General features: G+C 38.1%; 1 protein-coding gene across 2 annotated transcripts; it reads right to left on the bottom strand.

The window, feature by feature from the left end:
- Nucleotides 1-61: 61 nt before the first annotated feature.
- On the bottom strand, nt 62-20,100 carry LOC117290434 (eukaryotic translation initiation factor 3 subunit C-like). 2 transcript variants are annotated; one of them, XM_033771846.1, is made up of 21 exons: nt 19,990-20,100; nt 18,807-19,012; nt 17,890-18,085; nt 16,933-17,049; nt 16,023-16,083; nt 14,908-14,975; nt 13,702-13,817; nt 12,606-12,753; nt 11,377-11,639; nt 10,470-10,566; nt 9,734-9,846; nt 9,062-9,185; nt 8,322-8,646; nt 7,435-7,628; nt 6,505-6,630; nt 5,720-5,873; nt 4,858-5,101; nt 4,382-4,447; nt 3,341-3,428; nt 2,468-2,939; nt 62-1,252 (listed from the first exon to the last, which is right to left on the bottom strand). In XM_033771846.1, exons 2-21 carry the CDS (start codon nt 18,971-18,973, stop codon nt 1,224-1,226), a joined length of 3,168 nt encoding a protein of 1,055 aa, XP_033627737.1. In that variant the 5' UTR covers nt 18,974-19,012; nt 19,990-20,100; the 3' UTR covers nt 62-1,223. The 2 variants fall into 2 exon arrangements, with proteins under 2 accessions (XP_033627737.1, XP_033627738.1); XM_033771847.1 differs by having other exon boundaries at nt 20,034-20,071.
- Nucleotides 20,101-20,145: the final 45 nt, after the last annotated feature.

The raw sequence follows: 20,145 nt of genomic DNA on the forward strand, positions 1-20,145 counted from the left end.
ATAGTGTTCACTGCCTTTTAAATGAACGTTATTACCAATAGTGTTCACTGCCTTTTAAATGAACGTTATTACCAATAGTGTTCACTGCCTTTTAAATGAACATTCCATATTTCAGCTTTCGAAAATACTCTCACCATTGCACTCCCTTACAAGCATTATCTCGCATACACAAAAAAATGGAACCAAATTGCAATTATTGTACGACACATTTTATTTGTATCCATGTCACCAGACGCTCATGATATTTTAAAATACATTTACTTCATGAATTTTTAATAAAAGTCAGAAGTTCTTTTGCCAAACAAAGTTGATCTGTTCTGGTTTTTATGCTGGTTTAATTCATACTACTATTATTGATTTGCTAAACTGTTTTCACAGCTAAATAACCAAAAGTTAATGGTTACCTCTTGGAAGTTAAACTAATCTAGTATTGGTTATGACTGGTTTTTGTTTCATGCTCCATCTTCCAAGTCACGTCGGCATTTTGAAAAAAGCTCTTAATTCTTCGTAAACTGGAAAGTACCATTCCAAAAGTGTCCAACACTTGCCTCTGAAGTCTGTAATTTATTTTAAGTTAAACATTTTAACACCGTTTTGCCTAGCACTCCTAGGCCCAATTTCATAACGATTTGTAGCAGCAAATATGTATTTTTCAGCAAACGCTCCACAAGTAATGCAGACAGGTAAAATCAACTATCTGTAATCTTAGCTTATTATTTTTTTCTGCTAAGCATAGCATTTTGTGCTCCATAAAATTGTGTGCTCACAAAATGTATGATATCGGGCCCTGTACACCTAGCTTTAACACAAAAAAACAAGATTGGTCAAATTATTTTGACATTCTAATAACTGCCAAGGAATTGTCGCAGTGAAAAGTTGGGGCCTCAAATTATACAAAGTGTATGGCCTTCATGCACATGGGCCAATTTCGTAAAGCTGGCTTTGTAGCAGGGGACCAACCAATTAAAATGATACTGTAGTTTGGCTGGTAACTTACTTACAAAACAAGATATTTCTGTAGTTTGCAGTTACATACAACATGTACTGGCTCCCATTGACATTTTTTTATTGAAGTGTTTTACACAAGTAAAACTGAAAAATGGACATGACTTAAGAAATATAAATAACCTTCACTAAAGTTAAAGCTTGCTAAGGAAACTGCCAAGTGCAGTCAACTGATGATATGGAGATTGAGGACCAAGTTCACGATGTAGTGATTCAGTTTAGTAAGTATTCTGGTTCCTTGGCCGACCTGTATAGGAAGAAAACAAAATGGCCTCCGTTAGACACTGAAAAAAAAGGAATATAGTACAAAACATTGTGAGAAATGGCTTCCTCGAGAAGGAAGTTATTTTCCACTAAAATATTTGAATTTGTTTTTGAAACCTCAGAATTAGATTTTGCCACAAAATCAAGCATCTGAAAGCACACAACTTCGTGTGACAAAGGTGTTTTTTCTTTCACTATTATCTTGCAACTTCAACAACCAATTGAGTTCAAATGTTCACAGGTCGTTGTTATTTTGTGCATATGTTGAGATACACCAAGCAACTGACACCAAGTGAGACTGGTCTTTGACAATTACCAAAGTGTCCAGTGTCTTTAAGGAGACTATTTTGCATTATTACTGTTCACAAATAAAGCTGATTTCTTTAAGTATTCAGAACTGTCAATACTTTGTATCATTGCTTCTATTTTAAAGCCATTGGACCCTTTCGGTAAACAGTATTGTCCAAGGCCCACACTTTGTGTATCACAACTTCTATATCAAATAACAAACCTGTGAAAATTTAGGCTCAATCGGTCATCGGATTCTGGAGAAAATAACGGGAAAACCCACCCGTGTATCCGCGCGTTTCGCCGTGTCATGACATGTGTTTAAAATAAATCCGTAATTCTCGCTAACGAGAATTGATATTGTTTTACTGTTTTCTCAAAAAGTAAAGCATTTCATGGAATAATATTTCAATGGAAGTATTTCACCACTACCTTCTGTAAACCCCTGAAGTTATTTGTAAATCTGTGAACCTTTTTTTTTTTTCTGTACCGAAAGGGTCCAATGGCTTTAAAGAGTTATTCATAACTAAACTATGTCAAAACAAAAATTGATCTGGATTCAAAGTTAAGAGTAAACAATATTTCATGAAGGGGGTTTGTCACTTTGTCAAAATGCAAAAGTGATACCATGCTTATTTAAATTGCCACTGTGCCAGCTCTAGATGTTCCAATGTACAGCAATGATTCAGGTCTCGTCTCTTTGATTAACAAACCTTTACATTTTATGAATTGTTTTTAAGGTGAGAGAATTTGACCGCCATCTGTTTTCTTATCTAACATGTCAAGGTTTACCCACCCCACGCCCATTTTAGCCAGATCTTCACCAATTTTACTACTCTGTCTGTAACCTAAATCCCCTTTCACCCCATTGTACCCCTATTCACCCCCTTGTTAATCCCTGTTAACTTGCCTCGGTCACTGCCCCCATAAGTGCTCCGTCCATAGGCAGTTCTCTCCCCACGGTTGTACCCCTGGCCATCTCCCCTCTTGTACCCCTGGCCGTCTCCTCTCTTGTACCCTCCGCCGTCGTCCCTATTGTACCCTCCTCTGCCTCCGCCCCTACTGTACCCTCCTCTGCCACCGCCGCCTCCTCTCTTGTAGCCTCCGCCGTCGCTTCTCTTGTACCCATCTCGTTTATAGCCACGGTCGCCCTTATTGTAGTTGCCTCGCTCGCCCTTGTTGTAGCCACGCCCATCTTGTTTGAAGTTGCGTCCATCACCCTGCTTGAATCCACGCCCATCATTCTGGCGGTACTCTAGGAGTCTTTCTCCGTTCTCTACAAGGTTATTGACCTTGTCTGAGAGACGTAGAGCAAGATGTTGTAGCTTGGTTGGCTCACAGCGATGCATGACGATCGTCTGAGCAGGTTCATCCCAGGAGGCCTGATAAGTCAAACATCATTAAACACAGTCAGATATCTTTCTTTGTTTCAAATGCAAGACCACTAGATAAACACGACTTCAAAGATTTGTTTACATCAATCTATCTAGTGGTATAATACACTTATCATGTTACACTTGGTATCAAAGATACCAAGTTAATCAATTCATGATCTATTTCAAGAATTCCGAAGCGATTATCCTACATGATCTAATTTTTGTACTGAAAAACTGTTAACAATCAAACATATACGACACATAATATACATGATATCACGAGAGGGCATTATCACTCAATAAATACTGTTGATTTTGGGATGTACGAAGCCAACACTAATCAGCAAGATATATTTGGTTCTGTTTGTTCCCTTATTTAAAAACCGATTATTATTAATATATCTTACCATGAGTTCTTCATTGATGATCATTTTACTAATGATACTGTGCACTACAGGTTTCTCCAATTCAAACATCTCAGCCAATGTGTTCATACTACACAGGGAGAAATCACAAATTCAATCATTCAATCTTTAATAATATTATCTTAATTTCAGTCAGCCATCTTTAGTTTTTTGATATAATCTAATTTAGTTCATTTTAATCAATAATTTTATAAATAATTAATTAATTTATTTATTTGTGTTTTCTTGCTCGTTTTCCATGTCTCTTCCTGTTGCTCTTGTCTAGGTTTGTCTGTTTTTGTTACTTTCATTTCTGTTTTATAATGTTGCCGTTTTTGTAAGGACCCCAATGGAAGAAAGCCTAACCTAAGATATTGGCTTTATTGAGTTACCCTTGGATATTCTGGTGTCGTATTTTTATCTTATGTTCTAGTTTGGCTTATCTTATTCATCGTTATTTCTCCCGTTGCTGTGTATGTATTTTGTACATGTTTTTATCCGAATAAATTCAAATCAAATCAAATCATATTCCCTGAATAAGAAGGTTTTACTTAGTTTTCTAAGTAGAGCGTATTTTAAATGCCGTTTATTATTATTATTATTATTATTATTATTATTATTATTATTATTATTATTATTACTATTATTATTATGCAGGCAACACTCGTCATGGTCACCAGATTATCCTTTACTAAGATTTTGCTCTTACATTGGTGTGTGACAAGTAATGTGTTCTTAGTCCTGCAGGAAAAACAAATCCAGTGGCTACTGAGGTGACATATGAACCCCCACCCCACATAGAGAGGATATCTTAACCACTAGAAACAGTAACTGGGAAAACTAGACGGGGTTGGCCATGGGAGAGTTGGCAAAGTTACATCATTGCTAACAGCACCTTCTACACGAAACACGAAACACCAAAGAGCGCAAGATGGAGAGTGAAAATCTGTCGTGTCCTTGGGAATATGGTTCCAAGATTGATTAATTGATTGATAGATTGATTGATAGCTTGATTGATTGATTGACTGACTATACTTGACTTACCTCAATGAGTCGTAAACACTCCCGTAGGTGAAGAGATAAGTCCTCAAACTCTCCTCCTGAATCTTCCTGTTATGTCAGAGAAATATGAACAACAAAATTTAACAACTCACTCCGCGGTAGTGCAGTTAATAATAATCCTTTAAGCTAAAGTAGTAGTTCCAGCCAATTTTCTATACCTTCCATCCAGGTCTAAGTTATAAAGCAGGACAGTTCTTTTCAGAACTGAGAAGTCTCCCAAACATCGGATAAATCTACTCTGTGGTAGTAGAATATAGCAAGACATTTCTCGAAAAAAAAAAAAACTCATGGCAAGTAGATACACACATGGTGGAACCGCAACAAAATATATATTGATACCTCACCATGCAATGCCTCAAATCATATAGACAAGAGGTTGGAAACAAAAGACAAAATCAAAAGTAGGAAGAGAGAGAACAAGTACTAAATTACTAGGAAAATACTAGAGTTTTTCCCACCTTGTGATGAGATCACGAACATGGTCACTGTTTGGGAAGAGATTCCACACCTTCCCATTCATCTTCTCATTCACCAAGAAATCTTTACACGCTTTCCAGTTGCCGTAGCGCATTGCGCGAGACGCGGCCACCACGTGCTCTCGCATACTCTCTGGGGGTCCTACTAGGGTCTGACGCTCACTCAGTCTCAGCTGATGATGGAAGCTTTTGCTGATCATGCGGCGACGGATGTCAAAGTTATGGGCTGTGCATAGGTATAGAAAAGATTTCTCAGATTAAATTGGGGAATGCCAATATTAACAAAAAGGTGAAAAAAATTTGGCAAGTACATGAACAAAAATAATTGGTTTGGAAATAACATTCCGAGGGTCGATATTAAGTGTACTTTCATGGTAGTCAGCAGGGCTAGAACTCAGAATTTTTAGTAGCCCTGATGAGATTTTGGTAGCCCAAAAAAAAACATTATCTCTTGAGTCACTGCAAAAATCGTTCACCAAAAGTATTTCATTTTACAATACCATCAGCACAGTTCATTATTGTTTGTGATGATGATTTGTGCATTATTTTTTCACTAGCCTGTCGGGCTATCAAACTGGATAAATGAGTAGCCCTGTTGTAAATCTGGTAGTCCTAGGCTAGCGGGCTAGTGGCAATTTCGACCCCTGCATTAACACGTCTACAGACAATATTTCCACTGAGCCTTGGTTTGGTTACATCACAATGAATGGAAAATGGCTACATCTTGGTACGTTAAATCTTACAGGCCATATATGGTATTTCCAACAGCATAGCAGACACTAGATAGACACATTCCAGTAGTTCTAGATTAATGTGCATATGAAATAATGATATAAAATCTTACAGGCCATGTATGGGATCTCCAGCAGCATAGCAGACACTAGATAGACACATTCCAGTAGTTCTAGATTAATGTGCATATGGAACGGTAACTGACGACTCTTCTCAATTTTCTCCTGGGTAGGATCTCGCTCCTGCTGCCTCTGCATCAATAGCCCCTGGAATATTCAATTCAACATGACATTTATTTCCATATTGCAAAATGTACATGTATACAAGCAATTTAAAAGAAGGTCTACTGAACAAAGATATATAAAGATCTACTAGAATAAAATTTATAGAAGACACAATGAAACAGAGCGCCTGTCTGAAAAGGGTGCAACATGCTTGGACATTCCATTGTGAAGCGTGCACATTGCATGCACTTTCTGTGTTGTGCTTTGTTTGCCCTGTAACCAATAAGGCCACAGGGTACTGGACTCCATGCTTAAAATCTCCCTTTTTCCAGGGATGGTTATGTAATTACAGACCTTTTGTTTGACAAGTGAGGATTACAAGAGATCGAGAGGCTGCCAGCATTGTAATTGTTATGGGAGGCAAGCCTAAGATAAGATTAAGATTCAGTCAAACAGCTTAGGCTTTGAGTCACCAAATGGTGTTGGATTTTCCTAGAGCGAGTAAGGGTCCTAACATATCATCCCAGGGAGCTGAAGCTCAGTAAAAATATAACTTTTAAACAATACTTTAAATCGAAAACTATCTGACAACCCTTTGCAATAATTTTTTTGATTTGACTCAACATTTAGTAGAATTATTAATCAGTTGAAAGGTTTGGGGTTCTATTCCAACCTGTGCAAGGAGCTCCTTGGCTCGACCACCGCTCTGGATATCCAGCAATGCATGATGGGCATCCTTGATGTTACCATGACGAAATGCGCACAGACCTAGTTGCACCATGGTCCGGTTGTATAAGATCTGGTGGAAATACAAAGTAGTGATGTGAATGGATAATATTCCGCATGTTGTGGCCGAGTGATCTAGTAAAATTAGTTTGTGTTCTGATAGCTACGCAATGAGAGTGTGAGTTTCGTTTCTCAGTTTTGTCACTTGTGTCCTTGAGCAAGTCATGAAAATTGCTTCTCGTCACCAAGGAGGTAAATGTGATGTGGAGGCAAATATAAAAATGTATTTGACTTAAGCTTGGTGTGCAACAGCTCTCGCAACACAGATATACATTATCATTATTAAATTATTTCTCCGGCGATAAACGTGCCAGCGCTCTACCAACGGAGCTATCAAGCCATTTGTTATTTTGTCAATACCTTTGTTCGGGGTGCCAGTCAGAAGCCATACAACCATTAGCTGCTGTATAGCCAGGGATCATACCTTAGTTTTCGATACAACCTGGGAAGCAGCCAGGTAATCACATTAAGGGGATGCAATTTTTTATTTCAGAAATATGTTAACATCTGAAATAACAGGGAGACTGCCAATATAGGGCTAGATAGCTCAGTTGGTAGATGGCTTGCATGTTAATCCATAGGCCGTTGGTTCAAATCCCACTCTAGTCAGTTTTTCTTTGTTCACCCCAAATCATAAAATTAAAAAAAATTACCCAGTCAGTTTCCCTTGTGATTTATTTAGCTGTGTAGGAATATCAGAGTGTTGTATATTGGACTGGTCTAAAGTAAATAGTTAGTTTACCTGTGTAGGAATATCGGAGTGTTGTATATTGGACTATTGTATATTGGACTGGTCTATATAAAATTGACTGTTTACCTGTGTAGGAATATCGGAGTGTTGTATATTGGACTGGAGGTGGGACATTAGCATGAGATCTCTAGCCATGTACCAGCGATCATGGAGAGCATGGTGGTAGATGTGACACAGCATGCCTCGTGTACGGATCAGGTCAGTAGTGTCCTTAGAATAGATGAACTTGCACATGCGGTCCATTAACTCCCCTGTGGACTCTGTATTAGAACAAAAAGGTAATTATACATGTGTATGAAATCCACTATTATAAATGATTGTGATGCGTTCAAGCAAAATGAGTTGGCTGTTGGCCCAGGTCCTTTTAATTTTTCTTAAACATTTGAACAGAGCATAATCTACGCTTTAATACTGTTAAAACCCTCTGCTGATACCACCTTTGGTTAAACACTTTTGAAAGTAGAAACACCAAGAGATGTGAGAATAAAATTGAGAAAAGGGGTTTAAAGTCAAGTTTTTTATCAAAAACACAAAGGCACATTTTCTTAGAAGGATAATTGTAGCAATTTTTTACGTTATTTATCAGGCAGGAAGTTGCCAAATCAAAATACGATATATTTTGGAAATAACAATTCTTTTTTGAAAATTTCCCTCATGTTTTGGCTTGTTTCTCCATACTGATATTTACCACAAACGACGCTTTTATCTTGAATGCATCACACTTGGATTTCTGGACTAATAATTACAGGGACAGCTCTTCCCAAGAAAATTGTCAGTTATAGAAATTTAAGTGTAAATGGTCAACAAAAACTTCATGGAAAAAACTTGTACACATCAAATGAAGCTTCCCAAGAAAATTGTCAGTTATAGAAATTTAAGTGTAAATGGTCAACAAAAACTTCATGGAAAAAACTTGTACACATCAAATGAAGCTCATAAATTCATCCACTAACCTTCAGACTTCTCAACCTCCTCATTGTCCTTGGTCTCCTCCTTCGTCTCGGTTTCTTGTCCTTCTTCTTTCTTCTCTTCTTCTTTCTTCTCTTCTTCTTTCTTCTCTTCTTCCTCTTTCTTCTCCTCTACTTTCCTCTCCTCCGGGGATCCCTCTGTCTCCCTCTCACTCTCCTCGATGGTTCCTTTCTCTTCTTTAGTCTCGATGACTTCGCTGTTATCAACCGGAGACTCTGGGTCCTTCAACTCCCCCTTGCTCTCCTTCAAGATACGCTCTCTTCGTTCTTGTACTTGCTTCTCCAACTGCTGCAGCTTATTGTAGTCATACTGTGGGAACATTAATGGTTTTAATTAGTATTTACAAGGGATGAGATGGCATGAAAATGATAAATCCTCAAAGTTGGATAGGTGAGGTTTGCAGTAGCACCATGTGTAAATCTTATTTGAGTAGTGATGTTTTTGTTAAGAACCGTTTGTAGACACCTGGTTACACAGCTTTCACTGGTTACATGGCTTATGACTGGCACTTCTGAACAAGGATCTTTACAAAATATGTTGGTTGAGAGCCAGCATGTTAACCCAGAGGTTGCAGGTTCAAGTCTCGCTCTGTTCAATTTTTCTCTGTTTCATTCCAAGTTATTTGAAATTTATAAACAGAACCTGTTAACTGAAAAAAAAAACCACCCCAAAACAAGAAACATGTAACTTCCAAAAAGGAAATGCCACACTCGAGGGAGTTTACCTTGTAGTAGATGTGGTTGATATAACGTATGTAGATGCGACAGAGATCAGAAGGGCTCCCTCGCTCTTCTAGATATGACTGTAACTTGGTGATCAGACTTGTCACCTTTGTCTCATCCTTCAACCTGAGGTCAAAAGTAGAAGAATTAAATAAGAAACATTTCCGAATTGAAGAAACTAGGCTGCCAGGTGGCAGCAGAGATGCAAGATCAATTTCCACTAAACCATTAAATCAAATCACTCATTCCGAGGACCTCATTCCAGAGAACCCTGCCATTCAAACCCAGTTTGTTTATTCTTTATCTTGTGGCATGTCGTGGCCAAACGGTCTAGTTCACTGGATCCAAGCTCAGGTTTTGTCAGCAGCAGAGTGTGAGTTTGATACTTGGTCCCGACACTTTTTCCCTTAAGCAAGGCACCTTACCATAGTTGCATAAAAGTTAGGAAGGTAGTGCTTTCGGCTCTACCAACCAGGCTCCTAGTGCATGATAACCAAGCCTACATCCTTACGGACTGTGAAGGGGCAACCCTGCTTCAGCCCAAGGAGTGAGTGGCAGTTGATTTGAGTTGATAACCCCAGTCAAATTAAGTGTAGTCCTCACCTTGAAGTGGACGTCAGGCCTTGTGATGTTAGGCGATCTCTCAATTAAAAAACAAATCTGAAAAATCTTACCTATCTACAAATTCTGTTGAGTGAGCGTCGGCAGACTGGAGGATCTTAGTGAATTCTTTGTCCATACGTTCTACTATGGTGAGAACACAGCCACGGATGCGATATGGCTTCTCCTGAAATACAAAGGCACAGTCAAAGTTGTTAATAGAAAAACAGTGTATGTTGATTTGACAATGTTGTATTTAATACATGGGACCATGACAAAATTAGTCCACGACAATCTACAGATAACCACTGTCCGTGGCTGAGTGGATAAGAGCACCAGACTCAAGCTCTGCTGTTTCTGATCAGCAAAGGGTGGGTTCGACTCCCGGTCGTGACACTTGTGTCCTTTAGCAAAAAAAAATTAACCATTATTGCTGCGCCCTTCGTATGGGACATAAGGCCAGTGGTCCGGTGTAATGCAATAAAAATTTGAATTGCCTCTAGCTACCGGGCAATCTCGGTGGTCTAGTTGGTATGACCTGCTCTAGAATCGCGAGGGTTGTGGGTTCGAATCCCACCTGAGTAGTATGCCTGTGATTTAGAGTTGGAGTGCTAACATACATCAGTGTATATAGGGTAAAAAACCCAGATTAATAAAAGAACCAAGTCTCGAAAAGAGCACGTTGTTAAAACCATCACATGGTGCTATGTAATGGAATAGGCCTCATACTTAGCTCCACAATTCCTTGCAAGAAAAATACTGAATATTGGAATGCCACGAGTGTCACTGAGGAATGGACTTATAACATACCCCATAAACTTCTGTATCTTCCTGCACGTTCTCATTGATAGTAATATCTGGATTTGCGATGAGCAGATCCAACATCTCAGAAATGCTGTCCAGGCACCTGAAAGATTAAAGACATTTGAGCGGGTTAGTTTTTGCCATAAACAAAATGTATAACCAGGGTGACAAACAGCGCTGACAAAAAACTCTAAACAAAGTTCCAACGTTACAGTATAAATGACGACACTTGCATCATATGGTAACCCAGTAATAGATTGTGAGAAGCTTTTGGTAACAATATCCTCTATTCTAGAGAAGCTGCTCAAAAAGTGTGATGTATTTCAATCTAGAGAAAGTTACAAATTATTCAAATTAAATTGCCAGAAACAAGGCTGATTTGAGCAGAAAACTTCCATTAAAACTTTCAAAAGCTATTTTTACAGATTCAAGAAAAGTTATAAAGCCACTAACAATTTTGCATGTTACATGTATTTTGGTTTGGGGTAAGCTTTTGCATAGGTACATACGTAGGACAAACACCCATACACATATCTCAATGAAATGTGTGGCGAACAGGTACCAGACTAGGCCGATCTGGAGAATGCAATGCAAAGAATTTCCCCTCTTTTGACTATTAAAACTGTTTTACTATCTCTCATTTCATGCCTTAAATGTTGTATTTAAATTGTTAACCTTTGATGGACATGTACATGTTTTTATATATATAGTTATCTTTTATATTTACATAAATGGTTACATTTTTAACTCTACTTGTTTTACAACCAGATGTGGGGTGGTAGGTCTTTGGACCACAGTACTTACTCTGCTTTTGTTTCTCCGAGCCCATCTGGAAGTATATTTGTGTTGATTTGTATCATTGTGTTCGCCGAATAAAACAGAATAATAATAGTTTTGAAAAATAAATACATACTTTGCCCACATATCCGGCTTCATACATGTGGCTACATTAGGGTTGTAGTCATAGATAGCAGCAGTGATATTGAACAAGACTTTCATATCCATGGCTGGTCCCAAGTTGTGTTGGTCGGCGATCGTCCTCAGCTCACGAAGCAACTCAATTTGTTCCTTCCGATTGGTTCCTTTCTTGCCACGGGCAGACACGATCTCATTCAGCTTCTTGATGACCAGGGCGTGAGTGATCTCTGTGTCCTTAGCAAACATCTTGGGCTTTTCCTGTGACGAAATACAGACTCATCAAAATATATGACTGTGTACTTCCATTGTATACCACGACGGTAAATAAAAATACTAAGTGAACGATTGCCCTTGCCTAGCACAGCAAAATGCTACTGGAATAGAATCAGTTGCAACTCAAAAATCATCATTTGCTACTAAATATTCAGCATTCCATATGCACAAAACTTGTTCAGTCAAAACAGTTTGCTATGCAAGACTGTTGGATGAAATCATTCCCCAGTAGAAACCACTGGTATGAACCTAAATGCTCATCTAAAACTAAACACACGCTGGTAAACTGATTCCCCAAATTGGCATAACCAAGTATTGCTGTGGTAATAATGTCAGGTGTATAGCACGTCACACTTAAGGCCCAGTCACACTGCAGCGAATAATGATCACGACGCAAAGAGAATGCATTCTATTGGTTGAATTGCCCTAAGCAGAATACGCACACGCTCATTCAACCAATAGAATGCATTCTCTATTGCGTCGTTATCTTTATCGTTTTTGTTATCGCTACAGTGTGACTCTGCCTTAATGCTAAAAAAAGAAGCTAAGTACCGGAAACTCAGACAAACAAGTAAAATTTCATAAGATTTATAGCAAATAGCAAAATATTAAAAGAGGGCGCTGTTGAACCCTTATGAAGATATAGGCCATGCGTGTGTACGTCGTGCATGACAACATACACTGCGGTAGCAAATGCCCCATCTACCTACCCGTAACGCATTGCGGTTTTGAATCGTGATAAACCTTATGTCCAGCCAATCTTTGGCAGAACCAACATGTTTACCACTACCCTTTCACGATGAGTGCATATGGTTCTTACTTGTGAGCTGGCCTAAAATCCATGTGTTTATTTTCATGGAAACGCAGACAGGCTCATGGATATCCGGCCCTCGACAATACACAGAACAAATCATGAAGAGATCTTTTTTGACATGCTAGTGAATTACTGACCTTGCTGAGGGGGATTCCACCTTTGACCTTCTCCCATCCTTCTTCTTCTTCATCATCATCTTCTTCTATTTTAGCTCTCCTCTCATCACGCTCCTTCCGGCGCTGGATTCGCTTCGTCAGAAACTTCTCCTCCTTCTCAGGGTTATTCCTTGAGGTTGAAATAAATCATCAATAGACATTCATTAGTAATTAGGGAATGAATTGATGACAACCTCAAAATAATTTGTACAGATTGACCAATACTGGAAGCTCATTCTATTTTAAAGGGTGGCTGCAGTGTTTTTATTTTATTTATTTAAACGATTAAACCTGAAATATTTTTAAATATTTTTTATTAAATGCGCAAGTATTTTAAAAATGGTTTCAAGAGATTAGGGGAACCCACCCCGCCCCTAAAAGGGAGCCTTCATTTGCATAAACGTGACGTCATGTCCGTAACCCGAGCCCCCTGGCTGTGTGCATATAGAGACGTGTGCACTGTGTGGCCTGGTACCTAGGCGCGTATAGTAATGGAACCAGACTCTTTTTGCTGACGATATGTTTGAATTCCCGACGTGACGTCGATGGTAGGGGGGCGGTAACAATCCACAAAAGGGGGGGGGGCATGACTTATTCACTAATTACGCAAGTCAGATAGGTCGGGATTAAACAAAACACATTTTATTGATGTTCAATACATATATCAGAAATAAATGACAACAAAATTAACTGTTTTATTTGAATTCACTGCATCATCCCTTTAAGTGACTTGGGTTTGAACAAAGAACAATTGACTGGAGTTGGACTTGAACCAACGACTTTCGGACTACCGTACCGGCGCTCTATCAACTGAGCTATCTATTGATGAATAGAAAATAAAAATACCATTTAGTGTTTGTTACTTCAATTCAATTCAATCCAAGTTCCAAATCCAAACAAATAAACAAAACAATTAGCAGTGAATAAAGAACTATGTTTTACAAGCAAATGGAATAATGATAATACACAAATAGATAAAGACTTCAAGATAAAGACTTTTTTATCACGAAAAAAACAAATAAAAATGTTTTGAATATTCAAGGATAAAATTACTACAATTGAGTTGAATTGAACTTACGATTTCAAGAAATAAGCTGCAGTGAGTCCTGCATAGCCAACTTCAGCTTCCGAGCTGGAACTCTCACTTTCACTGCTGTCATCCCAGAAACTGCTATCGCTATCACTGTCGTCATCCTAAAATAACATACGATAGATACAGAAGAGTGATAGCAAATGGCTTAGAGAATACATGGGGTGCCCTCTATATCTATCACTGTTGCTATTCTAAAATACCATTAGGAATAGAAGAGTTATAGCAAAGGCATAGAACGCTATCAATGTTGCTATTCTAAAATACCATTGGATATAAAAGAGTAATATCAAAGGTGTAGAATGACAAAAATAACAGGGTATCCTCTATTGCTATCACTGTTGCTATCCTAAAATACCATGAGATCTAGAATAATAAAAGCAAAGGCTTAGAATGAAAAACACAATATGGTAACCTCTATTGCTATTACTGTTGATATTCTAAAATACCATTGGATATAGAAGAACAATAGCAAAGGCTTAGAATGAAAAACACAATAGAAAAGTGTTATATTTAGTTTGTTTTGTGCTTGAGTTAATATACTGGCCACACATAAACAACATTAATAAGTGAATCAATGTGCCTCAATATATATACAAAGGTTTTGAATTGAATTCTATTCATATATCTTGCAGCCAAAATGCCACATTACGTTAAAGATTAAACAAAGCAGTAAGGCATAAATATTTCTCCTCCGTGTATACTACAAGATACCTCAAAAACTCCTGATATGTTATGCACATAATGGTGAAGTAACCCATATCACAGTGTCAAACTTTCCTGTCATTGTATTTATATTATAAGTTATCACACAAGCGCGAGTGGAATACGAAAAGTTGGATATGGGACGCAGATGCGCTATATTTTCCGTATTTCCACGAGCGTGCATGTGATAACGTATTTATCTTCAAGCAAACTTGGCGCGTAACCATAGAACACACAAGACGCATGGTAGTGATATTAGCAGTGCAATATAGGTTTTTATCACCACTCTCCATTCTGCGAATCTGATTGGAGGATTAGCGAGTACTTGAAGATAATAAACAATGGCATGCAAGTCTTGTAGGAGCTGAACTAAATAAATGCTTGGCCCCTTTTTTCAATGAGAAAAAACCAACAGTGTTTATGAACAAACAAATCTTTTAAGGAAAAATTCTGAAAAAACAACAATAAATCAGAGATAATTTAAATTACCTCTCCCGTCTTCTTTGATGGTGTCCTCTTGGAACCCGGGATGCCCATACCACCCTCGTCATCTGACCCTGTAATATTTAAATAAAAACATCAAATACCAACAAAGCAAGGTTGCTTTTTCATCAATTTGAAACAATTTTGTTTTGGCCCGTTCTGGTTGGGGTTGTTGGCTGCAACTTAATCTAAAGTACATATAGAAACTGTGGTTTACAGCAAAAATAATTATTATTATAAAATAATTGTTATTATAACAAGAAAAAAAAACCATTCGCATTGAGTAAGGGACTTTTTCATGAATTCTCCTTTAAATATCAACACATTAAAATGCATTGTTGGTTTTACACAAATGGTAAATAGTTTTTCATCATTTTAAGTGAAACCAGATGATACTGCTAAAAAGAAAAAGTCAAGTTACAAATCAGGTTAGGTTTGCGGGTAGCACCATGTGTAAATCTCAATGATTTGGTTAGTACGCTCTGATCGTCCATTCTCCTGAAGACAATCAGAGCGTACTGATCGAACTGTTGAGTTGTCAATCACCGGTTCTTCTCAGAACCAACCTTACAAAAAATAGATTTACACATGGTGCTACTGCAAACTGATTATACTCCCACCATGCATAGTTTGAAATCTTACTTAAAGGGAAGGTACACGTTTGGTAATTACTCAAAAGAAATATTAACTTAAAAACTGACTTGGTAACGAGCATTGGAGAGCTGTCGATAGTATAAAACATTGTGGGAAACAACTCCCTCTGAAGTAATGTAGTTTTTGAGAAAGAGGTAATTTCTCACTCCAGAAGTCTTTTATTCCTATCTGAAAGCACACAAATTCGTCCAACAAGGGTGTTTTTTTCTGTCATCATTTTCTCGCAACTTCGATGACCGATTGAGCCCAAATTTTCACAGGCTTGTTATTTTATGCTTATGATGGGATACACTAAAGGAGAAGACTAATCTTTGAAAATTACTGAACATGTACAACAGAACAAGATTTCTTTGATGCATTTTTCTAAGCTTTTCGTGTTTTGATAAGAATAATTTCCTTATGGGAAGACCAGAAGTGAGATATTGGAGTTTCTTGCCAGATGCTGAGATAAAGATGAGGAATCTTACCCAAGTCATCATCATCTCCTTGGTCTTGATCCTCATCTTGCTCCTTCTCAAGATCAGGATTCTGAAAAGAAAAACAAACGATAATGTTGACTGGACCAGAATTTGTTTAACGAGACCAGAAAGAGCTTTCTACACAGTTTAACAGTTTGTGAAGATCTATCTCATTTGGCATATGGATTAGTATATTCTAATGCTTGACTGAATTGTATAAATAACAGACTCAAAGTCAACATTTGAACATCATTCCTTGCTGTTAAAAATATTTTTTTTCAAAGAGTTAAAGGCACTGGACACTATTGGTAATTACTCAAAATAATTATTAGCATAAACATTACTTGGTAATGAGTAATGGGAGCTGTTGGTAGTTTAAAACATTGTGAAAAACGGCTCCCTCTGAAGTAACATAGTTTCCGAGAAAGAAGTAATTTTCCACGAATTTGATTTCAAGACCTCAGAATTAGAGTTTGAGGTCCCAAAATCAAGCATCTCAAAGTACACAACTTCGTGTGACAAGGGTGTTTTTTCTTTCATTATTATCTCGCAACTTCAACGACCAATTGAGCCCAAATTTTCACAGGTTTGTTATGCTATGCATTAGTTGAAATACACCAAGTGAGAAAACTGGTCTTTGACAATTACCAATAGTGTCCAATGTCTTTAATGGCCTGACGTTTTGACCCTAGCAGAGTCTTTCTCGAAGGCCAAAAACACAAGACCGTCGAACTTGTCAGGTCATGAGTTTATTGGCCCAAGGCTTTATCACTGAATGTTTGGACTCTGATAAGATTTGTATGAATGAGCTTGTGGCAGTTTTGGGATACAGAAACAAATCCACTTCATTCATTTAAAAAAAAACAATAATAGATTTCAAAGTGTTAGGGTAAATAAAACTAGTGTGGCGGACACATACCTCTTTGTACTCTGCAACGACTTTTTCATAATCCCTGCAGTACTTGCGAAGCTTCTGTCTCAATGTGGACAGTGCCCTGGCATTCATCTTAGATAGCTTCTTCTTGTCTTCCCAACACTGCCAATTAAAGGAACAAATAATTAGTCACTAAAGATGGATTTATTTGATATATGGAAAGAGAGGAAATTGATGACACAAACTAGCAATGAATACTTGCATAGGTCCCTACGCCTACTCTTCATCGACCTCAGTCAGGAGACTGTTTTGGGTCTTGAGATATCTGTTGAACGGCAGACGTGTTCTGACAGTTAATGGAAGTATGTCATTTTAGTTTTGCCCTGGTTTAAAAAAAAATAATAAGTGTGATAAGCACTCTATACCTGGTAATTTCCAAGTCCTGTGGAATAAAATACACAGACATACTACACAGGTGGGATTCGAACCCATGACCCCTGCCATTCTAGAGCAGATGTCTGTTCACCAGACCACCGAGCGTGCCTGTTGAAAAGAGGCCATTGGAATCTTGTCATTAATAGCGGGTACAGCAATGATTTAAAAGATTTGGGTACTTTTTCAAAATGTCCACAGATTAACCTTAAACTTACAGGGTTTGAAGATAATGATAGTGGAAAGCTTCCCTTCAAATATTATTTACTGAGGTGCTGTAGTTTTTGAGAAATGAGTAAAACAATGTCATGAAAATATGTTTGTAAATGATTAAAATAATTTTCGTCTCATGAGAGGAAAATTGATTTCATGACATTGGTTTACTCATTTCCCCAAAACTACAGCACCTCAGCACGTAATATTTTCAGGGAAGCTTTTTACTATCATTATCTTCAAACTGTGTAAGTTTAGTGTAAATCTGTGGACTTTGTGTTTTTTGTTCTACAAAAGTTACATAGACCCTTTAATAGATGTACTACATGCATCAGATATAAATGGTAGTGGTCTAACCTCATTAATAAACTCCTCTAGTTCAACCAACGTCTTGATGTAAAAGCGTGGTGGGATGCTGCTGTCTGGGTTCAGCACTTTCTGTGCTTTCTGGTAGCATCGAGTCAGATCGTCAAAGCTGGACAGAACTCGAGACACATCTCGGATCTTCTTCTGATTCTTGAGCTGCTTGATGACATCCATGATTTCATCATGTCTATAAAACAACAATGAAAGAGAGATAACAATCTAATTGAATTGAATCGAATTGAACATGGCAGAAACAGCCTTTTTCAAAAAAGAAATTCTTAAGAAAATTTTGGTGTAAAAGAGTGTCCCACATATATAATATCGAAGTCTTTTATAGCGCACGTATCTACCAAACAAGGTACTCAAGGCGCTGAGTATATACAAACTTTCAGAAAGATAGGTTATTGCAATGAAGAATTCTGAGACCCACCTAGTTAGCACCTTATAAGGGTTTACAAGGTGCTACGGCGCGCATACAGCAGCCACAGCCAGGAACACCTTGGCAACCCTTTCTCTCTCCGAAAAGTGCACTGGGTTCTTTTACATGCGTTACACAACACATGGGACCAACGACTTTGCATCCCATCCGAAAGACGAAGCAATGGTTAAGTGTCTTGCTTAAGGACACAAGTGTCACGGCTGGGGATTCAAATTCACACTCTACTGATCAGAAACACCAGAGTTTGAATTTAGTGTTCTTCACCGCCACGCCACTTCCATAAACACCTCCCTTAATATTTATGCATGACGTATCTCACAATGCTAACCCAAAACGAGGCGATGGGCGCAGCCACTGCAAGTGGTGGTGGATATGTGCCCATAGCCTCATTTTGGGTCAGAATTATGACTTCATGCATAATATTAAGAGAGGCGTATACAACAGTCTCTGTGGACTTCGTTAAATTTACCTTTTGGACTTGGCACTACGCACCACCCTCTTAACCTCTTCTTCATCATCGCTAAGGAAGAACCGTTGCTGGGTGATGATGGGCTTCTGCAAAACGGGCTCTTCATTATCGCTGGAGGATGACTCACTCTCACTGGATGAACCAGTCGCAAAGAAACGGGACGCCATGATTGGAGCACTTTCAGGTGCAGTTATTGTTGTTCAATTCTGTTGGGAAATGAAGCACAGATGCATACAATTAGTCAAATGGCATATAAATAAAAAATTGACACAACAATAAAGCGTTTCTGATTGACGAGCCCCATCATAAGTTTTATCACGATTCCCGCCAACTGATTTTGCTGAATAGCTGAAAGGCACTGTGGGGTGGAAAAGGGGGCTTTCAGTGCCCCCTTTTCCACCCCACAATGCCTTTTGGCCATTCAGCAAAACCATCCAGGCGGATTGGCGATAAGGTCTATTTACAAAATGCATTGTAAAAAAATGTTAGTTGAGAAAAAAAAAAAAAAAGAATTTAGTTGAGAAAACCTTTAGAAAATTAAAAACTACTTTAAGGGCTAAGAAAATGAGCAAGGCCACAGGAATGCTCATACATGTGTCAAACTCATATTCATCTTATGAAGTTATGTAGGCCAACTTTGAAATAAAAAACCTTGATATTTATTATTTGGTTTGGTTGTTAAAAATTAGTAATTCATGGAATCATGGAAAGCTATTCTGAGTGAGTGAGACCGAGCTGCTGAGAGCAATCCAACTCTGAACGTACTCTGGGTCGTCCAAACTGAACCGTCAAGGAAGGGGAAGTTAGGAACATCACGACATCGGCTTAATTAAAAAATAAATTTTATGGTTTAAAAAAAAACGACAAATGTTGCGCAAGCCACAAGTTTATTGTAACTGACAAAAGTACAAAATGATCATTGACGAATTTAAGTCATAAACCAGGTGAATTCTGCAATGGTTCACATCATGCATGAGTACACAATATTCAGCACACAACCCTTCACTTCTTCACAACCCCCCACCCCAAATCATTCACCCAACTCAGTCTCAGGCGACAGCACACCAGTTTCCTTAGCTTTCTCAGCATATTCTTTTGGAGTTTTAAAATAACAATAATAGACATAAATAACATAAAAGTAAACTAGAAGGTATACATATTTTATTTTACATAAAACACTTACCGATTAGTGTAATATTAATGCTAAAATTGACGAAAATAACCTACAATCTGGAGCCATTCGTCGGCACCACATGCACGAACCAAAAGGAACTATTTTCTCAGGGCGCTCGAACCCACAGAGTACAATCACATACGATGTTAAAATACTGAGAGCGAG

The sequence above is a fragment of the Asterias rubens genome, chromosome 5 (genome assembly GCF_902459465.1).
Source record: "Asterias rubens chromosome 5, eAstRub1.3, whole genome shotgun sequence".
NCBI classification, from domain to species: Eukaryota; Metazoa; Echinodermata; class Asteroidea; order Forcipulatida; family Asteriidae; genus Asterias; species Asterias rubens.